At 51.9% G+C, this 16,801-nt stretch overlaps 4 protein-coding genes across 4 annotated transcripts; 3 read left to right on the forward strand and 1 right to left on the reverse strand.

The window, feature by feature from the left end:
• Window positions 1–644: 644 nt before the first annotated feature.
• Window positions 645–4,196, forward strand: BDZ83DRAFT_752366 (uncharacterized protein; the record flags this gene model as incomplete). The annotated part of the gene is made up of 3 exons (XM_060514192.1): window positions 645–1,731; window positions 1,795–2,948; window positions 3,003–4,196. The coding sequence occupies 3 exons, from the start codon at window positions 645–647 to the stop codon at window positions 4,194–4,196; spliced, it is 3,435 nt and encodes a 1,144-aa protein (XP_060364846.1).
• A 2,573-nt stretch (window positions 4,197–6,769) lies between these two features.
• Window positions 6,770–8,802, reverse strand: BDZ83DRAFT_621929 (uncharacterized protein). Its single transcript, XM_060508297.1, has 3 exons — window positions 7,746–8,802; window positions 7,184–7,652; window positions 6,770–7,099 (listed from the first exon to the last, which is right to left on the reverse strand). Exons 1-3 carry the CDS (start codon window positions 8,684–8,686, stop codon window positions 6,827–6,829), a joined length of 1,683 nt encoding a protein of 560 aa, XP_060364847.1. The 5' UTR covers window positions 8,687–8,802; the 3' UTR covers window positions 6,770–6,826.
• Window positions 8,803–8,841: 39 nt separating this feature from the next.
• On the forward strand, window positions 8,842–10,987 carry BDZ83DRAFT_621930 (general substrate transporter). Its single transcript, XM_060508298.1, has one exon. It carries the CDS (start codon window positions 9,267–9,269, stop codon window positions 10,932–10,934), a length of 1,668 nt encoding a protein of 555 aa, XP_060364848.1. The 5' UTR covers window positions 8,842–9,266; the 3' UTR covers window positions 10,935–10,987.
• A 4,292-nt stretch (window positions 10,988–15,279) lies between these two features.
• Window positions 15,280–16,593, forward strand: BDZ83DRAFT_741222 (aldo/keto reductase; the record flags this gene model as incomplete). Its single annotated transcript, XM_060513086.1, has 6 exons — window positions 15,280–15,463; window positions 15,520–15,598; window positions 15,660–15,800; window positions 15,850–15,963; window positions 16,028–16,222; window positions 16,298–16,593. The coding sequence occupies exons 1-6, from the start codon at window positions 15,305–15,307 to the stop codon at window positions 16,591–16,593; spliced, it is 984 nt and encodes a 327-aa protein (XP_060364849.1). The 5' UTR covers window positions 15,280–15,304.
• Window positions 16,594–16,801: the final 208 nt, after the last annotated feature.

Below are 16,801 nucleotides of genomic sequence, written 5' to 3' on the forward strand. Positions count from 1 at the left end.
GGGTGCGCTTCGTGGCTCGTTGCTGACTGCGACTGGTTGGCTGAGACCATCACGTGACAAAAACGTACGCGATCCGATCGCTCAGCGCTGGGCCAAGGGGGGAATTACGGTGGCCTCCGCTCGCGCCGTCGTCGGCATTGGAAGTTCATGTACCTGCATCCCGCAATCGCGGCACCCATCATCACCCCAGTGCACCTCATTTCTGGGTCCGAAAAAAAGGTAGATGAATTGACGAGCATACTGAGACCTTGACAATTCATTTTTAAGTACATGCGACAGTCTTCGTGGTGGTCTGTGCTGCGTAACTCGTGGTCAACCAAGGTTCCGTGTACCGCTAGCAGCGGCCAACTCGCCGTCTTCAGGCAAGGGAAAAGTTCCATCGCGTACTTGCGTACGAGCCTCTCCAAATCCTCAACCTCACCTCTCGGAACCACCCAAAAGACCCCCTATTCCAATCCATCAATACACAACACCCACAACCCGTCACGTCTTCGAAACGCAAATCTCATCTCTATCGATGTCGCTCTTTCTACTGATGCGCTCATAACGACCCTTTGCCGCCCGGACTCGGTCCCTGACGAGCGCATTTCCTTGCGCATGGCGACACGCCGCCCACCTGTCGCTATCATCAACCCGGGCTCAAAATGTCCCTCCCCAATGGCCACCACGCATGGCAGCCGCCGTCCCTTCATCACCAACCCTCTAGTCGCCTGTTCCATCAACTTGATGATGGTCCTGCGCGAAACGGAACCCCCGTCGACCATTCAATGTCCTTGATGCCTGAGGCACAACCTGATATTGAAGAGGAACGACGGCGCGCCTTGTTCAAAGATCTCTATCACAAAAGCGAGGCAAAGATCTCGCTGCTGTTCGCTGACGATGGGTCATACAACTATTCCGCCATCGATGCTCTGCGCCGCCCCTCGGCCCCCTCCCCCTCCATATTACCCCCTACCACCGACCATGCGCCGATCCAAGAGCCTCCATTAAAGAAGGCCAAGCGGGTCATCGACGAAGACGATTACGGCGATGACGATGACGAGGATGAGGAAGAAGACGCGACCGCAGCCAATTCGAGCAAACCCGTGAACGGCATTGCGGCCGCCGGCGCCGGCTCGCTACTATCCCCCTCAAAGTCCGGTAGTTCGCCCGTGCACTCCGTCAGCTCCCCCGGCAAACAGCTCGACAAACTCAAACAGGCCGACGGATCTGGAGACAGCACCAAAACGAGCGAAGATGCGCGCAAGCAGCTGGAAGAGGCGCGTAACGCGACCGAAGAAGCGGCCAGACGTAGCTTCCATACCATATTCTATACTCTAGAAAACGACCGGACTGCTATGCTGGAACAGCAGCAGCTGGAAGAGTCCGAGAAACAATTGCAGGCCGAGATGGAAAACAACAATAACCACAGTCAGACAAATGGCGCCCAGGCCGAGAACCACGGATCGCTCAGCAGCGCCAACTTGGGCGCGTCGAGTTTAACGCTCAAGCACTTGATTGCGAGGATAGATATGAAACGCGACCAGGTTCGCGCCTCTGATGCAGAATTGCGATCGCTTATGAACGAAGTGCGGAAAAACCGAAGTAAATGGGCTAGCGAGGAGAATGTCAACCAAGAAGAGTTGTACGAGGCCCTCGAGAAAGTCTTGACGGAGTTGAAGGCACACACGGAGTACTCAACGCCCTTTCTGCAGAGGGTGAACAAGAGGGATGCGCCGGATTACTATAACCGTAAGTTGCCTCCAGGCAGACGAGTTTGAATCGGATTGGCTAACCACCCTCGGCACAACGCAGTCATCAAGCAGCCAATGGACATGGGATCTATGACCAAGAAAATCAAGTCCCTCACATATAAATCGAAGGCGGAATTCGTCACCGACCTAAACCTGATATGGGACAACTGCCTGCGCTACAACCAAGATATGGGACACCCTCTGCGCCGGATGGCCAATGGCATGAGGAAAGAGGCCGAGAAGCTTATTCCTCTCATCCCGGACCTTGTCATCAGGCCGCGAGCCGAAGTCGAGGCAGAAGAGCGCCGTAAACAGAATGGTGGCGAGGAAGACGGTGGTGACGACTCGGACGATGAACCGATAATGTCATCTCGCGGTCGTACTGCCGGAACCAAGGGCGCCAAGTCTCGGAAACAACCCACCGATCAGAAGGAAGGCACCCCCAGTGTTGACCAGAAACCGGTGCTGCAGCTGAACGGCCTGCTGGCTAAGGGCCGAGAAGGCTCTGAAGCAGTTGACGGCAGCGGATTCGGTACGCCCATCGCTGGCTCAGCAACACCTGGTGGCGTCAATGGACACTCGGGCATCGGAAGCAATGCTGACGCTATGGATATCGACGGGCCCACGTTGAACGGTATGGCCTTGGGACAAGCTCTCAACGAGGCTGCGGAACAGGCCTATGAGGACGAAGAGTACAAGATCTGGAAGCAAGTGACGAAGAAGGATCGCGCACTCATCGCCAAGGAACGGTATCAGCTTTTCAAGGATAATAAGCTCAACACCGACGCTCCAGCTCTCCTCCGAAATAAAGCCGGTATTCGATGGTATCTGAGGGGGCAAAAGGAAGCCGAGGCCCTGGGCGTCATTGGCCAAGCCCAGGCGGACTCATCCGCCATTGCTGCTAAAGAGGCCGCGAAGCCCGCCGAAACTCTGGCTGAGGGTATGGAAGGAGAAGAGGAAAAGATTGTACCAGCGTACTACGAACCTCTGACAGTTCTACCGGATATCCAGCCCAAGCTGCAGTGGATTGAGGATGGCGAGGGTCATGTCATCAATCAGCATGAGGAATATCTTCGCATGATCCCCGAAGGCCACTTCAAGGCGCCCAAGAGCAAGTTTGCCAGCAAGATCGACAGCAACATCCATCAGATCCAGGAGACGAGGAAACTCTCGAGCAAGATCGGCGTGATTAAGCAGATGCAGATCCAGACTCAGGTATATACAGGTGTCGCCGGCGGGTGTATAAGTCTTCTAACTCGTGTGTTTTAGGTTTACAACAACCAGTTTCCCAAGTCCAACTACGAGTCTTTCGTGGAGCAGGATGCCGAACCATCCTTCATCGCAGATGATGGCCCAGTCATTGCACCAGAGACTTGCCGTAGTGCCTTACAGCGCTCTGTAGCCAAGATCCTCTACCACACTGGTTTCGAAGAGCTTCAGCCCTCTGCTATTGACACCATGACGAGCTTAGCATCCGACTACTTCGAGAAGATCATCAAGACCTTCAATGTGTATCGCGAGGCGGAGAAGATCGAAGCACCAGCATCCCGTGCCGAAGGAAGCTCTCGATTCCAGTCACGCTTCACTCCCGAGGAAGTTATCTTGCACACGCTCGATGAAAACGGTTGCGACTTGCTTAGTCTGGAGTCTTACGCTAAGGACGAAGTCGACCGACTCAGCACGAAGCTTGGCGGCATCCACGAACGTATGAAGTTCCATTTGACCGAGCTTTTGCGGCCTGCCCTTACCCAGGAAGCCGGACAAGACGGTGTCGGTGCCTTCAAAGACGGCAGCGAGCAGTTCGTCAGTGGTGACTTTGCTGAGGATCTCGGCGAAGACTTCTTTGGTTTCAAGGCCCTTGGTCTGGACAAGGAGATGGGTCTGGATATGCTTTCGGTTCCTCTTCACTTGCTTCAGTCCCGTGTTCGCAACCAATTCCAGATGCAGACACAGACGGTTGGCGCGGAGGTTACCGACCTCTTCGAATCCTTGCCGCCTGTTGAGCCCATTACGACGGAGAATATCCACGGCCAGATTGGTCTCGTCAAGAACTTCTTCCTGGCCAAATTACACGCTAACGGCGATACGCCCTTGGTCGAGGATGAGGAGCTTCCTGTTAAGCAGAGGCGGCCCAGACCCCGCCTTGGCGCATCTGGAAAGATTGTCTCGCCGCAGAAGCGGCCGCCCAAAGAGCAGATTGCCCTTGCCAAGAAGAAGAAGAAGATGGAATTGGCGGCGCAAGCCAACAAGGATGCCAATGCTTCACCAGAGAAGAAGACCGAGACTTCACCGGCAAAGAAGGTCAAGCACGCCAGCATCAATGGCACCGGGCCCAATCCAGCGGCGATCGCGCTGCCTTCAAGTATGGAGCGCAACGAGAGCATGCAAAGCCAGGGCAACGCCAGTCAGACCGACAAGGACGAGCCCATGGGCATGATGAGTCCCGAGAGTATCGAGAGATGAGACACAAGGACATCATGAGACTTGCGATTTCTCACACACATATATATACCCGTTTTCCATATACAAACAAGGCGACTTATTGGCGATCCTGCCGCCGAGTCCCGTCCCGAGCGGAAACGAGTTTACATTACCACCTTTCCAGAAGCATGTCGCGGAAGCAATCGAGAAGGCTTTGCATTCATCAGCAGTCTCTTTGCATCCTTCACAATCCTCAGACATTGCTTGGCATCGTACACCTCTTCAATATACGATTTTGATCCACACTCCCTTTTTTCATTTCACCAAAAATCCCTCGGCGTTGAGGTTGGATTGTCGTTTCGTCGTTCGGGAAGGGAAGATATAATGCTGCACAAAGAAAACCCCAAATCACATAGCTCGGCGCGGCTATTACTAAGAAGACTGGGATACCCAAAAAGCCAGCAAACTGGCGGTCACTCACGGAGGGAATCGTTATCAGAGAAGAGACCGAAGATGTGCGGTCTGGTTTCTTGTCATTTTTAACAGTGCAAGGGTGGATATGAAGTTTTTCTTGTCCGGTGGCGGTACTGCAGCGCGGAAGATATTCCGCCCTCGGACTAGAGAAGGGCGGGGTGGTTTTTACTTGGTCAACGAACTGTTTTGTTCTTATTCATCTCGTATAGTACAGATGACGGGACCGCCACCCTTTATGATGGAAAGGCGGAAGAAGTTTGGAGGTTGTCTCTTCCTTGTCTTGTTGTTTCGGGATGAGGCTAAGATACGTGAGGGACCAAGAAGACTCTGGGAACTTGGACAGATGACCGGATGAGAAATAGCCTCGGCGCATGGCTATCTTCATGACAGCATTTTGGTTGACCCATCCATGACATCCTTCTCGTCTTGCGTCTTTGGGGGGTTCCAGGGCATGCGTATGAAGATTTTTCTTGTAAGATTGATAAAAGGGAACGCGGGGTGGATGCATGCTGCTGTCTAGGAGTTGACTCCTTTTACTCTCTCTCTTTGAGTTTGTTGATACGATTGCGATGCGATGCTCGCTTGGGAGTTGATAGATGGCGTGCTTTTTGTCCACCAGTAGTAGTTTTTTTTAGTTGTTTTTCTCTTGTAGTAGGGCCGCTGCGGTTGGGCCGAGATCAGATCGAATCGAAATGAAAATATGATGAATGAATTTGACGTTTCTCCCTGAAAAGGAACGTGTTGGAGGGAGATCATAGGTGTAGGCTATGATTGCTGCCCCCTGAGGTTCAGGCTGTTGCTGTCGTGGAGCGTAGTTGCGCGTTGATGATCTTGGGCTTTGGGTCATGTGCTGGGCCAAGCTCTTCCTGCTCGGAGATTGATCGCAAGCAAGGATCGCTGAGAAACCTATCATGGAGGACGATAGGCATATTTTCAGGAGGGAGGTAATAGGCGATTTTGATGAGGCAATTACACGAGGCTCTGAAGAGTTCAGTATAGTCATCGCGATATCGTTTCTCATGAAGTGATGGATGGCTCCAGCTCCATCATCCACTATTCTACATTGCTCAATCCGTCTACTCTACGCAACCCAAAATGGCTCCCGAGAATTGCCTGTTTTAATGGAACGGCATACTCGAAGAAGCCCTCCCATCTTCGTAGTTGTGGCTCCATGGCTAGTGGGAATGATAAAGGACTGATTGCCCCTGAACCCGAAATCCATCCGGACGGAGCTTTCTGACTGTCTCTTTGTGACTCGTGGCTCAACCAGGGAAGCTTGGTGGCGATGGCGCTTTCCGCGTTGGTATCTCTGGGCTATCAGACTGCGCCGCTCATGCATGGCACTGGTTTCCTGTCTTCCTTTGTTCATGGGGTAGATTGTACGTCCAGATGACTTGTCATACTATCGGTGTCAGGGGTTTCTGATGTTGGGCAGGCTGGAGAAAAGTGTCAATATATCAAATTGCGGATATCGTCGGACCTAGGTATCAAGTTTTCAACTGTGTTTACTATAGTATCCCTACTTTAGGTGTTGCGATGAAGTGAAGGGTCGGAGAGATATCGAATGGGGCAGGCAAAGGCTTGGCCTTCCTCCCACTCGGGACAGTCCTGGTATAGTCTGTCGAATCAAGTGCTCGTCCGACTCTCAGAAAGATGTGTTCAGCTAGTGTAGGCACTGAATCAGCGCGTTCAGAACGAATGACAGGAGTGTTGACTACTGTGAAACCATACTTAAGACCAAGGACGATAGTGTCTGTCTCGGAGATGGGCACAGCGGTGAACCTGTCAATGGAGACTCTGGTCATAGCAATCAAAGCCCTGGTCCCTACAGTGCTCGACCGAGCTCCTGGGTATGACGAACACACAGGATCACGGCACGAGTGAATGGCGACGCATATTTGCCACACCAATCTATCGACATGTCAAGCGACTGCCGATGGCATCCCATGACCGGAGAAAGCCATTCCTCGCTTGAATTCCTCGCAAGAACCACGGCATGGCGTGTCACTTGACACATCAAGTCTGCGCACAGGTGTCTAGATGAATCAAGCGGGGCCCATGGTCGACGGGGACACTCATGCTACCTTGGAACTAGCGATCTGCACGATACATCCCGAGGACACGGTCAAATAATATAGAGACTTCCATATGCAATGTTTAAAGTCAATCACTCAGGTGATTGAACGGTATTGGCTCTTCTATGAATCTTCAACATATTCCTCTTCCTCGCACGGCGTCAAATTCTTCACATTCGGAACTGGTAGCTGCGATTCGGCCATAACCAGCATCAGCTTCTTGTGAAATAAAGACTCCGGCCCACCAATGAGCAAAAGTGCTTTCTGAAGAGAATGCAGTACATCTCTAGCCCCTAGAAGCATACTATTGCATCCGGGTTGTAGGGAGCTAGACAACCACGTGTTGCAAGCTAGGACGTCAATGAGAGCATCGGCAATACGGAAGACTTTCAATTCCTAAAGGAGAGGGAAAAGTTGCAAATTGTCAGCGGTCTCGATGCGTTTAGAATCTCGGCAGACCTACGTGGTGGAAATACTTACTAGGCCATATCCGTGGGTCCGAATGGCCTGCTGAGAAACAGACCCGAGAAGACGCATGGTCTCGTGAGCAACCTTGGCAGGCTTCAGCATGGAGAGCATTGTATCATCCATGCGACTAGACATCTGGTAGTGGCTCAGAGCGAACTGCCACCAGAGTATGTGGATCCAGTTTCCCGTCATCAGCACGTTCACTCGCTGCGTCTCTGGGAGGTTGGGGGCCAGGGCCGAGAAGTCCTGTTTGGCCATGGCGGAGAGGGCGCTGTAGAGGTTATCGGCGTTGCTGGAGTCGGGAGTGACTCCCCCTCTGTCTGCCGCCATGACTATGTTATCGTCGAGTAGGGCGAAGAGTTGAGCGAGGAGTTGGAAGGAAGCGTCCACCTCGCCGACTCCTTGGATGTGAAATCCGGAGAGTGGGAAAGTCTGGATTGGCTTGAGGCATGGTGGAAAACAGTTTTGCACGCAGAATGTCCTGTTTCTTCACTGTAAGCAATCTGACTCTCTCCATAGAGAAGGCTTATCAACTGAAAACGTCGGCAGTAGCATGGATAGGGGGGAAACTCACCTCTCGGTTACGAACACCAACCAGAAGATCCGCAACAGCAATTCTCGTTGGTCCTCTGCGAGGCTGACCAGGATCTCTGGGCGGTGCAGGCTTTGCAAATGTAATTGAGAAATTGCCTCGTGTAAGTATACCGTGGCTAGCCTGATGCGTTCTGTATTGGCGAAGTAAATGTGTAGAAAGAACGCAGTCAGCAAAGACACCGTCGTGTCTTCCTTGTAGTAAGTACTTTGATGATGCTGATTGCTCAGATTATGCGAGAGTTGAGCATGATGTGCAAAGCTTTCCGCAATGCTGTTGTCATCTGATGCCAAGTTATGCTGCTTGGAAAGGCGCAATTGAGATAGTCGTAGCTGAGCAATTACCGTAGCACAGACGGCTCCTGCTAATGCCCATGCATCGTGATCATTCGGCGAACCACTGATTCGGGATTTCAGTGATTCCACGTTGACGATAGGCCAAACACATGTTAGATGGTCTCGAAACTTGTCCAGGTATTCGATGTAAACCTCCAAAGGGTTCTGCTGTGCAGTACTCTCGTTCTCCACGCCGGGAGTTGACGGCGATCTGGGACTTTGCGTTGGTCCACGAGCCGGAAGAGGGAGACCTGATCGATTCTGCCGAATCTGTTCTTGGTAGTTTACCACCTTGTGAGTGGTGCTCGATCGAGGCCCTTTCGGTCCTCTCTTTCGTGGAACCCGAAGAAATGTGCACTCAACTGATCTTTTTCGGCATTCGTTGCAGGGTGGGTTGCTTCCTTGTAAGTGGCATCGTACTCGCCGAAGCGAGCATCCATCGCAGGGATAGTTGGTGCGCTTCTTGCCTTTCTCCATCTTTCGGTAATGAAGTTTACGATTACATGAGATGTCGGAAAAGTGAATTATGAAAATAGCCAAACCTGGTTTCAAGTCTGGAAGACTGCAGTTGTGTTTCCTAAATACCATTTCAGGCGAATAAATCAAGCGACTGACTCTTGTGGGGTATGGATACCCAGACGCGGATCTCCCTTTTCAACCCATCGGCTCCGGGGCCCCTCCTTGTCAAGGTCATCGGATTTCCATGGGTAGTTAGAAATACGACGAGAATTTGACCGGGCACAAGAGTCTCGGCCTTGTCGCTTGAACTTTTCGCTTGAAATATCCCCGGACCAACCCGCATTATCCACATGGAACCAACGCTACTGCCCTTGACGGCTAGGTTGTCCGAGACCCGAGTCAACCACCACCTGATTGCCACGAGAAAAATTGCAGGTCAGCGAAAGCCCTCCAAGACTACGTACGATGAAAGAACCACCGATGCAGGCTGCCCGTCGGATGATGTTGGCGCTAGCGAAATGTTTCTGGGGAAAGGCGGGTTGATGATTTTTGTTACGGAACTCAACCCACGCGAGCGAGAGGCATCAAGATAAATAGTTCTTCATCGTCACGAACTCGGAAACATGTTCCCCAGATTTCCCCAGACTTTACTGCAACCTTCTCCATCTTCCCCTGCCATCTTATCAGCTGTCTAGAGTCTGTGCTATCAATGGCGACTACCCCGGTCAACGTCGAGACTGCAAATGCACTCACAGATCCGAGTGCTGCGGAAAAAGACAGCAAACATGAACCGGTACTTCTGGATCATGTAGCCCACGATGCTCAAGCGGCGACGGAGGGCCAGAAGAATATGTCGGTCATGGAGTCCTTCCGGGCGTACCCCAAGTCTGTGGCATTCTCAATGGTCCTCTCTCTCTGCATTGTCATGGAGGCCTACGACACTTCCCTGATTGGCAACTTCTACGGCTTGCCACAGTTCCGCCGAAGATTCGGAGTGCGATTGGAGAACGGCGACTATCAACTTACATCAACATGGCAGTCGGGTTTACAAAATGCTACTCAAGTTGGTCAAATGATCGGACTCTTCATCGGTGGCATCGTCGCGGAACGCTACGGATACAAGAAGACTTTCCTCGGTGCCCTAGTCCTTAACATCGCCTTCATCTTCCTTTTCTTCTTCGCGCAGAATATCGGCTACCTTCTCGCAGGAGGTCTGCTTTGTGGCCTCCCTTGGGGTGCTTTCCAAGCCTTGACGACAACCTACGCAGCCGATGTCACGCCCATGGCCCTTCGACCGATCATGACAACTTATACCAACATGTGCTGGGTCATTGGGCAATTCATCGGTACTGGAGTCCTGCGAGGACTCCTTTCTCGCCCCGACGACTGGGCGTGGCGCATTCCCTACGCCATCCAATGGGTATTCCCTTTGCCGATCATGGTTGGCGTTGTACTCGCACCCGAGAGCCCGACCTGGCTGGTTCGTAAAGGCCGTCTGACCGATGCTCGTAACGCTCTGCGGCGACTAGCAAGTTCCTCGACAACTGATGCTGAACTCGATGTCAGCATCTCCATGATCGCCCATACGAACGAGATGGAGAGACTGAACTCGGAGGGAACATCATACATCGACTGCTTCCGCGGCACCAATCTTCGCCGTACGATGATTGCTTGCTTCGTGTGGGTGGGACAAGTTGCTTGTGGCATTTGGTTCGGCGGCAACGTCATTTACTTCCTACAACAAGCTGGCTTTGACTCAGATAACTCTTTCAGCTTTGGTCTGGGAACGAGCGCCATGGCCATTGTCGGCACTTTTCTCTCCTGGTTCCTCCTACCCCATGTCGGACGCCGCACGCTATATGTTGTTGGCCTTTGCATCATGTTCACCGTGCTAGTGACCGTCGGCGGCATGGGCATTCCGGCTCCTCGCCCGGACCTAGGCTGGGCATCGGGAGCCTTGTTGATGGTCTTCGTCATCACATATGACATGACAGTTGGACCGACTTGCTACTGCTTAGTCGCAGAGATCCCTTCCACCCGGCTCCGAATCAAGACGGTCGCCATTGCTCGCAACGCCTACCTTCTTGCTAGCATCGGCGCCAACTTCTTGAACCCACCCATCATCAACCCCAGCGCCTGGAACTTGAGAGGAAAGGGTGGATTCATCTGGGCAGGTATTTGCTTTTGCGAACTGGTTTGGGCGTACTTCTGTCTTCCCGAACCGAAGGGACGCTCCCCAGCTGAGCTTGAAATGCTGTTCGAAAACCGCGTGAGCGCCCGCAATTTTGCCCAGGCCAAGGTGGAAGTGTTTGCAGATAATGTGGAGAGTGATGAAAAGCACGATGGACCGATGGCGGTCAACGTTGAGGACCGGTGAGTAGGAATAGTAGCTAGAAAAAGCCGCGGTCAAATACATCATGAGCTTCACCGAGAAACTGTACGAACTCCTTCTTGCGTTTTCCGCCGATAGGATCTTTGAGAAATTGATCTCCTGTGTTCGTCAATGCAGCGAGAGACTAAATAGATCACTTAGTAGCTTTGATGATCATCGGGAGTGAGGATAGACACGGCAGCATTGTCTTGAAGGCCGTTTACGCACAATAAGTACCCAGTACAGGCATGATGTGTATCACATCCATCCTTGTTCGTATTTACAATCTAGTTGTCGTATACAGAAGCAACTTCTAATGCCTCAAACAATCATTGCGGCCGCAAAGTTCAATTGAGGTGTAGTAGGAAGCAGTGTCCTCCGATACCCAACCGGATGTGACAGAACCAAACGTCTTGGTTCCATGAAACAAGCAAAGATCTCAGACCATGTTACCAAACCAAGACTCCAACCCAATATCTCCGTTGGGTATCACAATCGAGAACCTCTTTAACGACAGACACTGCTCGTAAGCAAAAAGACACGGGCTCGACGCTTTAGAAGAGTGTCATCCGCGTCTATATACGCAGTGGGGTAGTCTGCGACTTCCACTTCTTCTGCCTTGAGGCCGGCGTCCAAAATGCACGATCTCTTCATCCGACAGCCAGCGCTGCGATTCCTGTTGCTGATGTTGTTGCAGGCTGGGACTGAGGGTCATCAGCTTCGTTCTCTTTGCAACATAGGGTTCATCCTCGCGTTCCCCAGCCTGTTCGCGTCTTCTCTTGACAGAAAGGAGAGATTTTGGCTCGGCACTCTTTGGTGTGGGTGTATTCTGCGTCAAACGCTGGGCTGGCCTCTCCGGAGAGTGAGAAGAAGCCGGCGTGTTGTTCTCTGAGTCTTTCTTGTTCGGGTCCACTTTAGATTGCTCGGGCACCAAGAAGAGAATCTCTGGCATGTGCCTTTTAATTTCTTCGAACCACTGAGAGCATCGTTTCATGACGAGTTTCTTCAATCACTGCTCACAGAGGTAAGAAGTGAAGTTGCTTGTACTGGAGTAGTGATCTTCGAGGAGGTCTTGGCGCTTGTTGCGCGGGATCTGGCGCCAGACAGAGTCTGGAGGCGCAACAAACTTCGAGAGAAAGAGAAAGAAATTGAATACACGTGAGTACGCGGCAACGAGGAAGTAGTATTTAGCCCCAGTTTCTGTTATTTTCTTGGCAAGCTGAGCCGTAAGGCAAATAAGACCAAGACGTTGTTCACCAAGTACAGTGTGTGAAAACTGAGTCGAAGACAGTTTGGTTGGTAAAGAGGTGGACTCGTGTTGTGAGAAAAAGGAGAGTCTAGTGTGAAAGAAGTGGTTGTATGAGGCGCAGAGAAGTATGGTATGTTCAAGAAGAGACTTTGCAGAACGTAGAGAAGTGTATGTAATGGAGAAGAGTGCGGTTGATGCCGAGCGAAGAGAATGAGGATCCATGGGAGATGAAGAGCGGTTTATATTAGTCTAGATAAACGAGGAGTAGAGTACCGCTACGGTCCAGGGCATCAACCTTGGTTCGTTCAACTGCAAAGGTTTGACCTAGATGTCGGAGTGAGCAAGCTGGACAACAGTGCCTCCTCGACAGAGTCTGCGATATCGAGCAAATTATTGGCTGACCGAGAACTTCAGCTGGTTGAGATCGAGGCTTTAGGGGTTCGCCGGCTGTGTAAAGTCTACAGATGTGCCAAACAGGTGTGGTGTGGACGTCGAGCAAGACCCTAGTCCGGGAAATCAGCTTGAAGATGTATCTCCGAGATCATTCTGACAGCTCTAAGCCGCGGCAGAGCGATTGAGATACGATGGGGACGACATCACGGTCCACGAAACTCGGTCGACCTGGAACTTCAGGTCTACGCCACCAAGCGTCATCCCGCGCCATTATAACCTTACCCAAGTGTTTGGGTAGGCACCCAGCAACGTACAAGATGCCATTCGTGTGTCCGTGGAGAGTAACTCTTGACCTGGAGAGACATTGATCATACCGCCCCCCCCCCCTCTCCCTCAAGTAAGGAAGAGAAAAGTCCTCAACTACAGTACACTACGGCATGCAATTTCGAGACGACGTAGCGTATGGGACCGATAGTAAGCAGGATCTGCTGTCATATAAATAGCTCGTTTGACTATGGCCTGTGACTCTCTGCAGATGAGTTTCTGGTTCGGAACTGACTGAGCAGTGAGAGTCGTCGAACTCAGTACGGATGATCAGTGAAATGAACTTGAAAGCTTTATTGTTGTGCCTCGTTTGAGGGCTTCGACGGCTAGTCTCTCGACAATCAGGGCACCTGGGCTCTGCTCTGGGTTTGGTCGGATGTCCTCGGTCGCTAAGCTATCATGGCATATACGAAGGCAGTGGGTTTCCCAGTATTCTAAAGTGTTATAGATGGCCAGGCTCAGAAAAATACGGACGTCAAGTTTGCCATGGGGATAAAATAGAAAATGCCTTGCAAATAGCAATCCAAAAGATTCCTGCCTCAGTGAATGATCGATCGCTATATTCACCTCTGCCTGAGAAAACTTCTCCATACGAACTGGAAGATCGGGTAGAGGGGCGATTGGAGGCGTATCCTGCTTTTGACAGAAGAGCTTTCTGTTAATGTCAACTTATCAAGTTCAGTTGTGTTGGAGGTCCCGTACTAGCACTGACTTTCCCATATCAAGCCGAGTTTTTGGCGGTAGGCCGGCTCCGAAATCTGCGGCTCCGAGATTATTCTCTTTCGTGAACTGCATTAGATGAAGGATACTCTCCTGAGCCGCGCGAGTGACTCGTTGAAGCCACCTGTGTAAGTTGGCTTCTTGTTGCACCAACTCGAAGACCGTAAAGATGAAAGTCCGCGAAGATGAATTGAGATTTTGCTTGCGGGAGCTGAGCGTTGATATAGAACCGGATAGACTCAGGAAGCTAAAGGCTTTGTACTGGATGTCATCCGAGCTGTGGGGGCTAACGGACTTAGACGCGGCCTTTAGCAGTGGCTGACACCCCTGCACATGGAGCCGAACGTCATAACCTCTATTACGATGACTCGCTAGTTTCAAAAATGAAGCCATAGAGGCAGAATAAGTCAAACAATTCGCGGATCTGGCATTCGGATGTATCTGTTATGGCCAGTAAATCTGCGGTTTGCTTACATCTCTAGAGAAAGTTTCCGGGCTAAAGCTGTAAGACATGGATCCGCTTTGCGACAACGACTGATGACGACCCTGCACGAGAAGTTATATAAATTCACCTAGTCTGTCCCTCAATATCTATCAAAGGATGTATCACTTGCAATTCTACAAAATCATCATCTTACTACTCGCTGTCCCTACACATCCACCCTCTCTGCTCACCAATCGCGGTCATCCAATCCACATATGTATCGACAACACCAGCGTTATACAAGGCATCCGCGGCAAGGCGCCGGACTCGTCACAAGACGCGTTCCTCGAAATCCAAGAAGCGGCCAGGATATTTGATATACGGACGCACTGGTCCCCGGGACACCAGGGCATCGAAGGAAACGAGGCCGCGGACCGGCTGGCCAAAGAAGGAACGACACTGCCGGCGCGGATGGGTCAAATGGCAACACTAGCGGGCATCAAGCGGCTTGCAAGGGAAAAATTACAAAGCCAGCACAGGAGATGGTGGTATAAAGAGCGAAGGCCGCGGTACGCGGACTTGGGGCTTGAGGCAGCTCTGTCCAGCCCTCCTGAACTGGCCTTGCCGCGGGCTACGTTACATCACCTGCTGGCGGCACGATCGGGTCACGGGGACTTCGAGCAATATCACCGACGTTTCAACCACGACGACGCTCTAATGATGTGCTCTTGTGGAGAGGCGAAAGACGTGGACCACCTGGTCTACTGTCGACTAACGCTGGCGAGGAGGCAACGGTGGCCGACCCTCCACTCTCGCAGTATGCCCGAGCCCATAGGTCCTATGGGATCTCTCGAGGCCTACTTCAAGAGATTAATCACCGACCCACGAGGCTTCGAGGCCTTTCTCCGCGTGACGGACTTCTTCCAGAAGATCTGTCTGCGGTAGCAGCATCCACACCTAGGTAGATGTGAGTGCGGACTACAAAGAACCTCCCGATTCCAAGGGACGATTTGGGAAAGAATGAAACTGGGGCACCAGCGGGAACCGGGGACAGACAGAACGCGTAGTGGCCACAAGGCATGATTTGGAGGACGATGTAAAGAGACGACGTACTGTAGAGTAGGTAGCCTTGGCTCACGGCCCTCCACGCCATATACCCTTCGGGAGGTCTGCGGTAAGGGCTCTAGCCCGGCCGCCACGGCGTTAAATACAACAACAACAACAACAACTACACATCCACCCTCGTCACTCCAATTCCATACCAAGATGGTCAAAACTCTCCCCATTGGCGGCATCCGCGTCCCAGTACCGGGATTCGGTGCCATGGGCATCACGTCGGCTATGGGCACTAGGCTCTCGGCCGAGCAGGCGGAGCCGGTGCTTCTGAAAGCCATCGAGCTGGGCTGTACCTTTTGGGACACTGCTGTGAGTCTGTCCTCACGTAGCAAGTCTTTTCATGGCATTTTCTCATGTGATATCAGGTTGCGTACGACGCAGGTCTCAACGAGAAGATTCTCGGGGACTTCATTCGCAAGCACAACGTCCGCGACAAGGTCTTTGGTAAGCTCTACTTGACTCGAGGCCTCGTGTTACGACCTAGTGCTGATCTTCACATGTCAAGTTGCTTCCAAGTGTGGCTTTGATGTCTTCAACGATCGCAGTGTCACCAACTCGAGATCTCACATCCGGTCTTACATCGATGGTACCATCGAAAGACTAGGCTTCGCACCAGACCTGTACTACTTGCACAGAATCGACCCGAGTATGGAATCCTCTTTATCCTGTTTCTACTCATCTAACAAAGATTATAGAGACACCTCTCTCGGAGTCCATCGCTGCTCTTGACGAGATCCGGAAGGAGGGAAAGACCAAGTACATTGGCCTGTCAGAGTGCTCTGCCAAGACACTTCGCGAGGCTAACTCGAGTATGTCCTATCCGCCACAACGGCAGCTCAATCTCTTCTGTGCTTGAACACTGACACTTGAAAGTCGCCAAGGTTGATGCAGTCCAAGCGGAATACTCTGCCTTTGAGACCCTCCACGAGGAGAGCGGTCTCATCCAAACGGCCAAGGAGCTGGACGTTGCCTTTGTAGCGTTTAGCCCATTGGGCCATGGTTGGCTGGTCGACAACTTCGATTACCAGAGTCCCGACGACTTTGCGCCCGATGACTTCCGTCGAACTGGTACGTAGTCATAAGCATTTGAAAGCCTTCTTTGCTCTCTCCTCTAGTGGACACATTTTCTGACCTGCACCACAGTCCCCAAATTCCAAGGAGAAAGCTTTTACAAGAATAAGGCCATCGTGGACGAGATGAAGAAGATCGCTGCCGAAAAGGGCTGTTCTCTTGCTCAGCTTGCTCTGGCCTGGGTGGCTGCCCAAGGTCTCATCACCATCCCAGGCACTACCAAGCCGAAGAGGCTGGAGGAGAACTGGGCCTCCCGGGATGTGGAGTTGTCGGAGAGTGAGGTTCTTGCCATCAGGAAGCTGGTGGAAGCCAACAAGCCTGAGGGAAAGAGATTCTCAGCAATGCATGAGGCCGCAGTCGGCCACTAGTATGGACCGTCTGGATCGTGGGCTGATGCTTCCAGCGCTGGCTGTAGATCGCCTGGAACTCAAGCTCGAGAGTAGAGATGCATATATAAATCAGGTGCAATCATCACGTACTCATTTCCGCCTTCCTGAATAACTTGCACTCATCCTGCCATACCCTCGGAGGAAAATTACGGAGTCGTTCCGGCATCTTCATACAAGAGCTCCGGAC

The sequence above is a fragment of the Colletotrichum acutatum genome (assembly GCF_030867785.1).
Source record: "Colletotrichum acutatum strain CBS 112980 chromosome Unknown BDZ83scaffold_48, whole genome shotgun sequence".
NCBI lineage: Eukaryota > Fungi > Ascomycota > Sordariomycetes > Glomerellales > Glomerellaceae > Colletotrichum > Colletotrichum acutatum.

Excerpts from the sequence above, each read along its gene's own strand:
- BDZ83DRAFT_621929 (XM_060508297.1), bottom strand. The coding sequence starts at position 8,686 with ATGGTATTTAGGAAACACAACTGCAGTCTTCCAGACTTGAAACCAGGT. Across the intron at positions 7,653-7,745 it reads TTGGTGTTCGTAACCGAGAG|GACATTCTGCGTGCAAAACT; the intron begins GTGAGTTTCCCC and ends GTGAAGAAACAG. Across the intron at positions 7,100-7,183 it reads GGACCCACGGATATGGCCTA|GAATTGAAAGTCTTCCGTAT; the intron begins GTAAGTATTTCC and ends CCTCTCCTTTAG.
- BDZ83DRAFT_621930 (XM_060508298.1), top strand. The coding sequence starts at position 9,267 with ATGGCGACTACCCCGGTCAACGTCGAGACTGCAAATGCACTCACAGAT.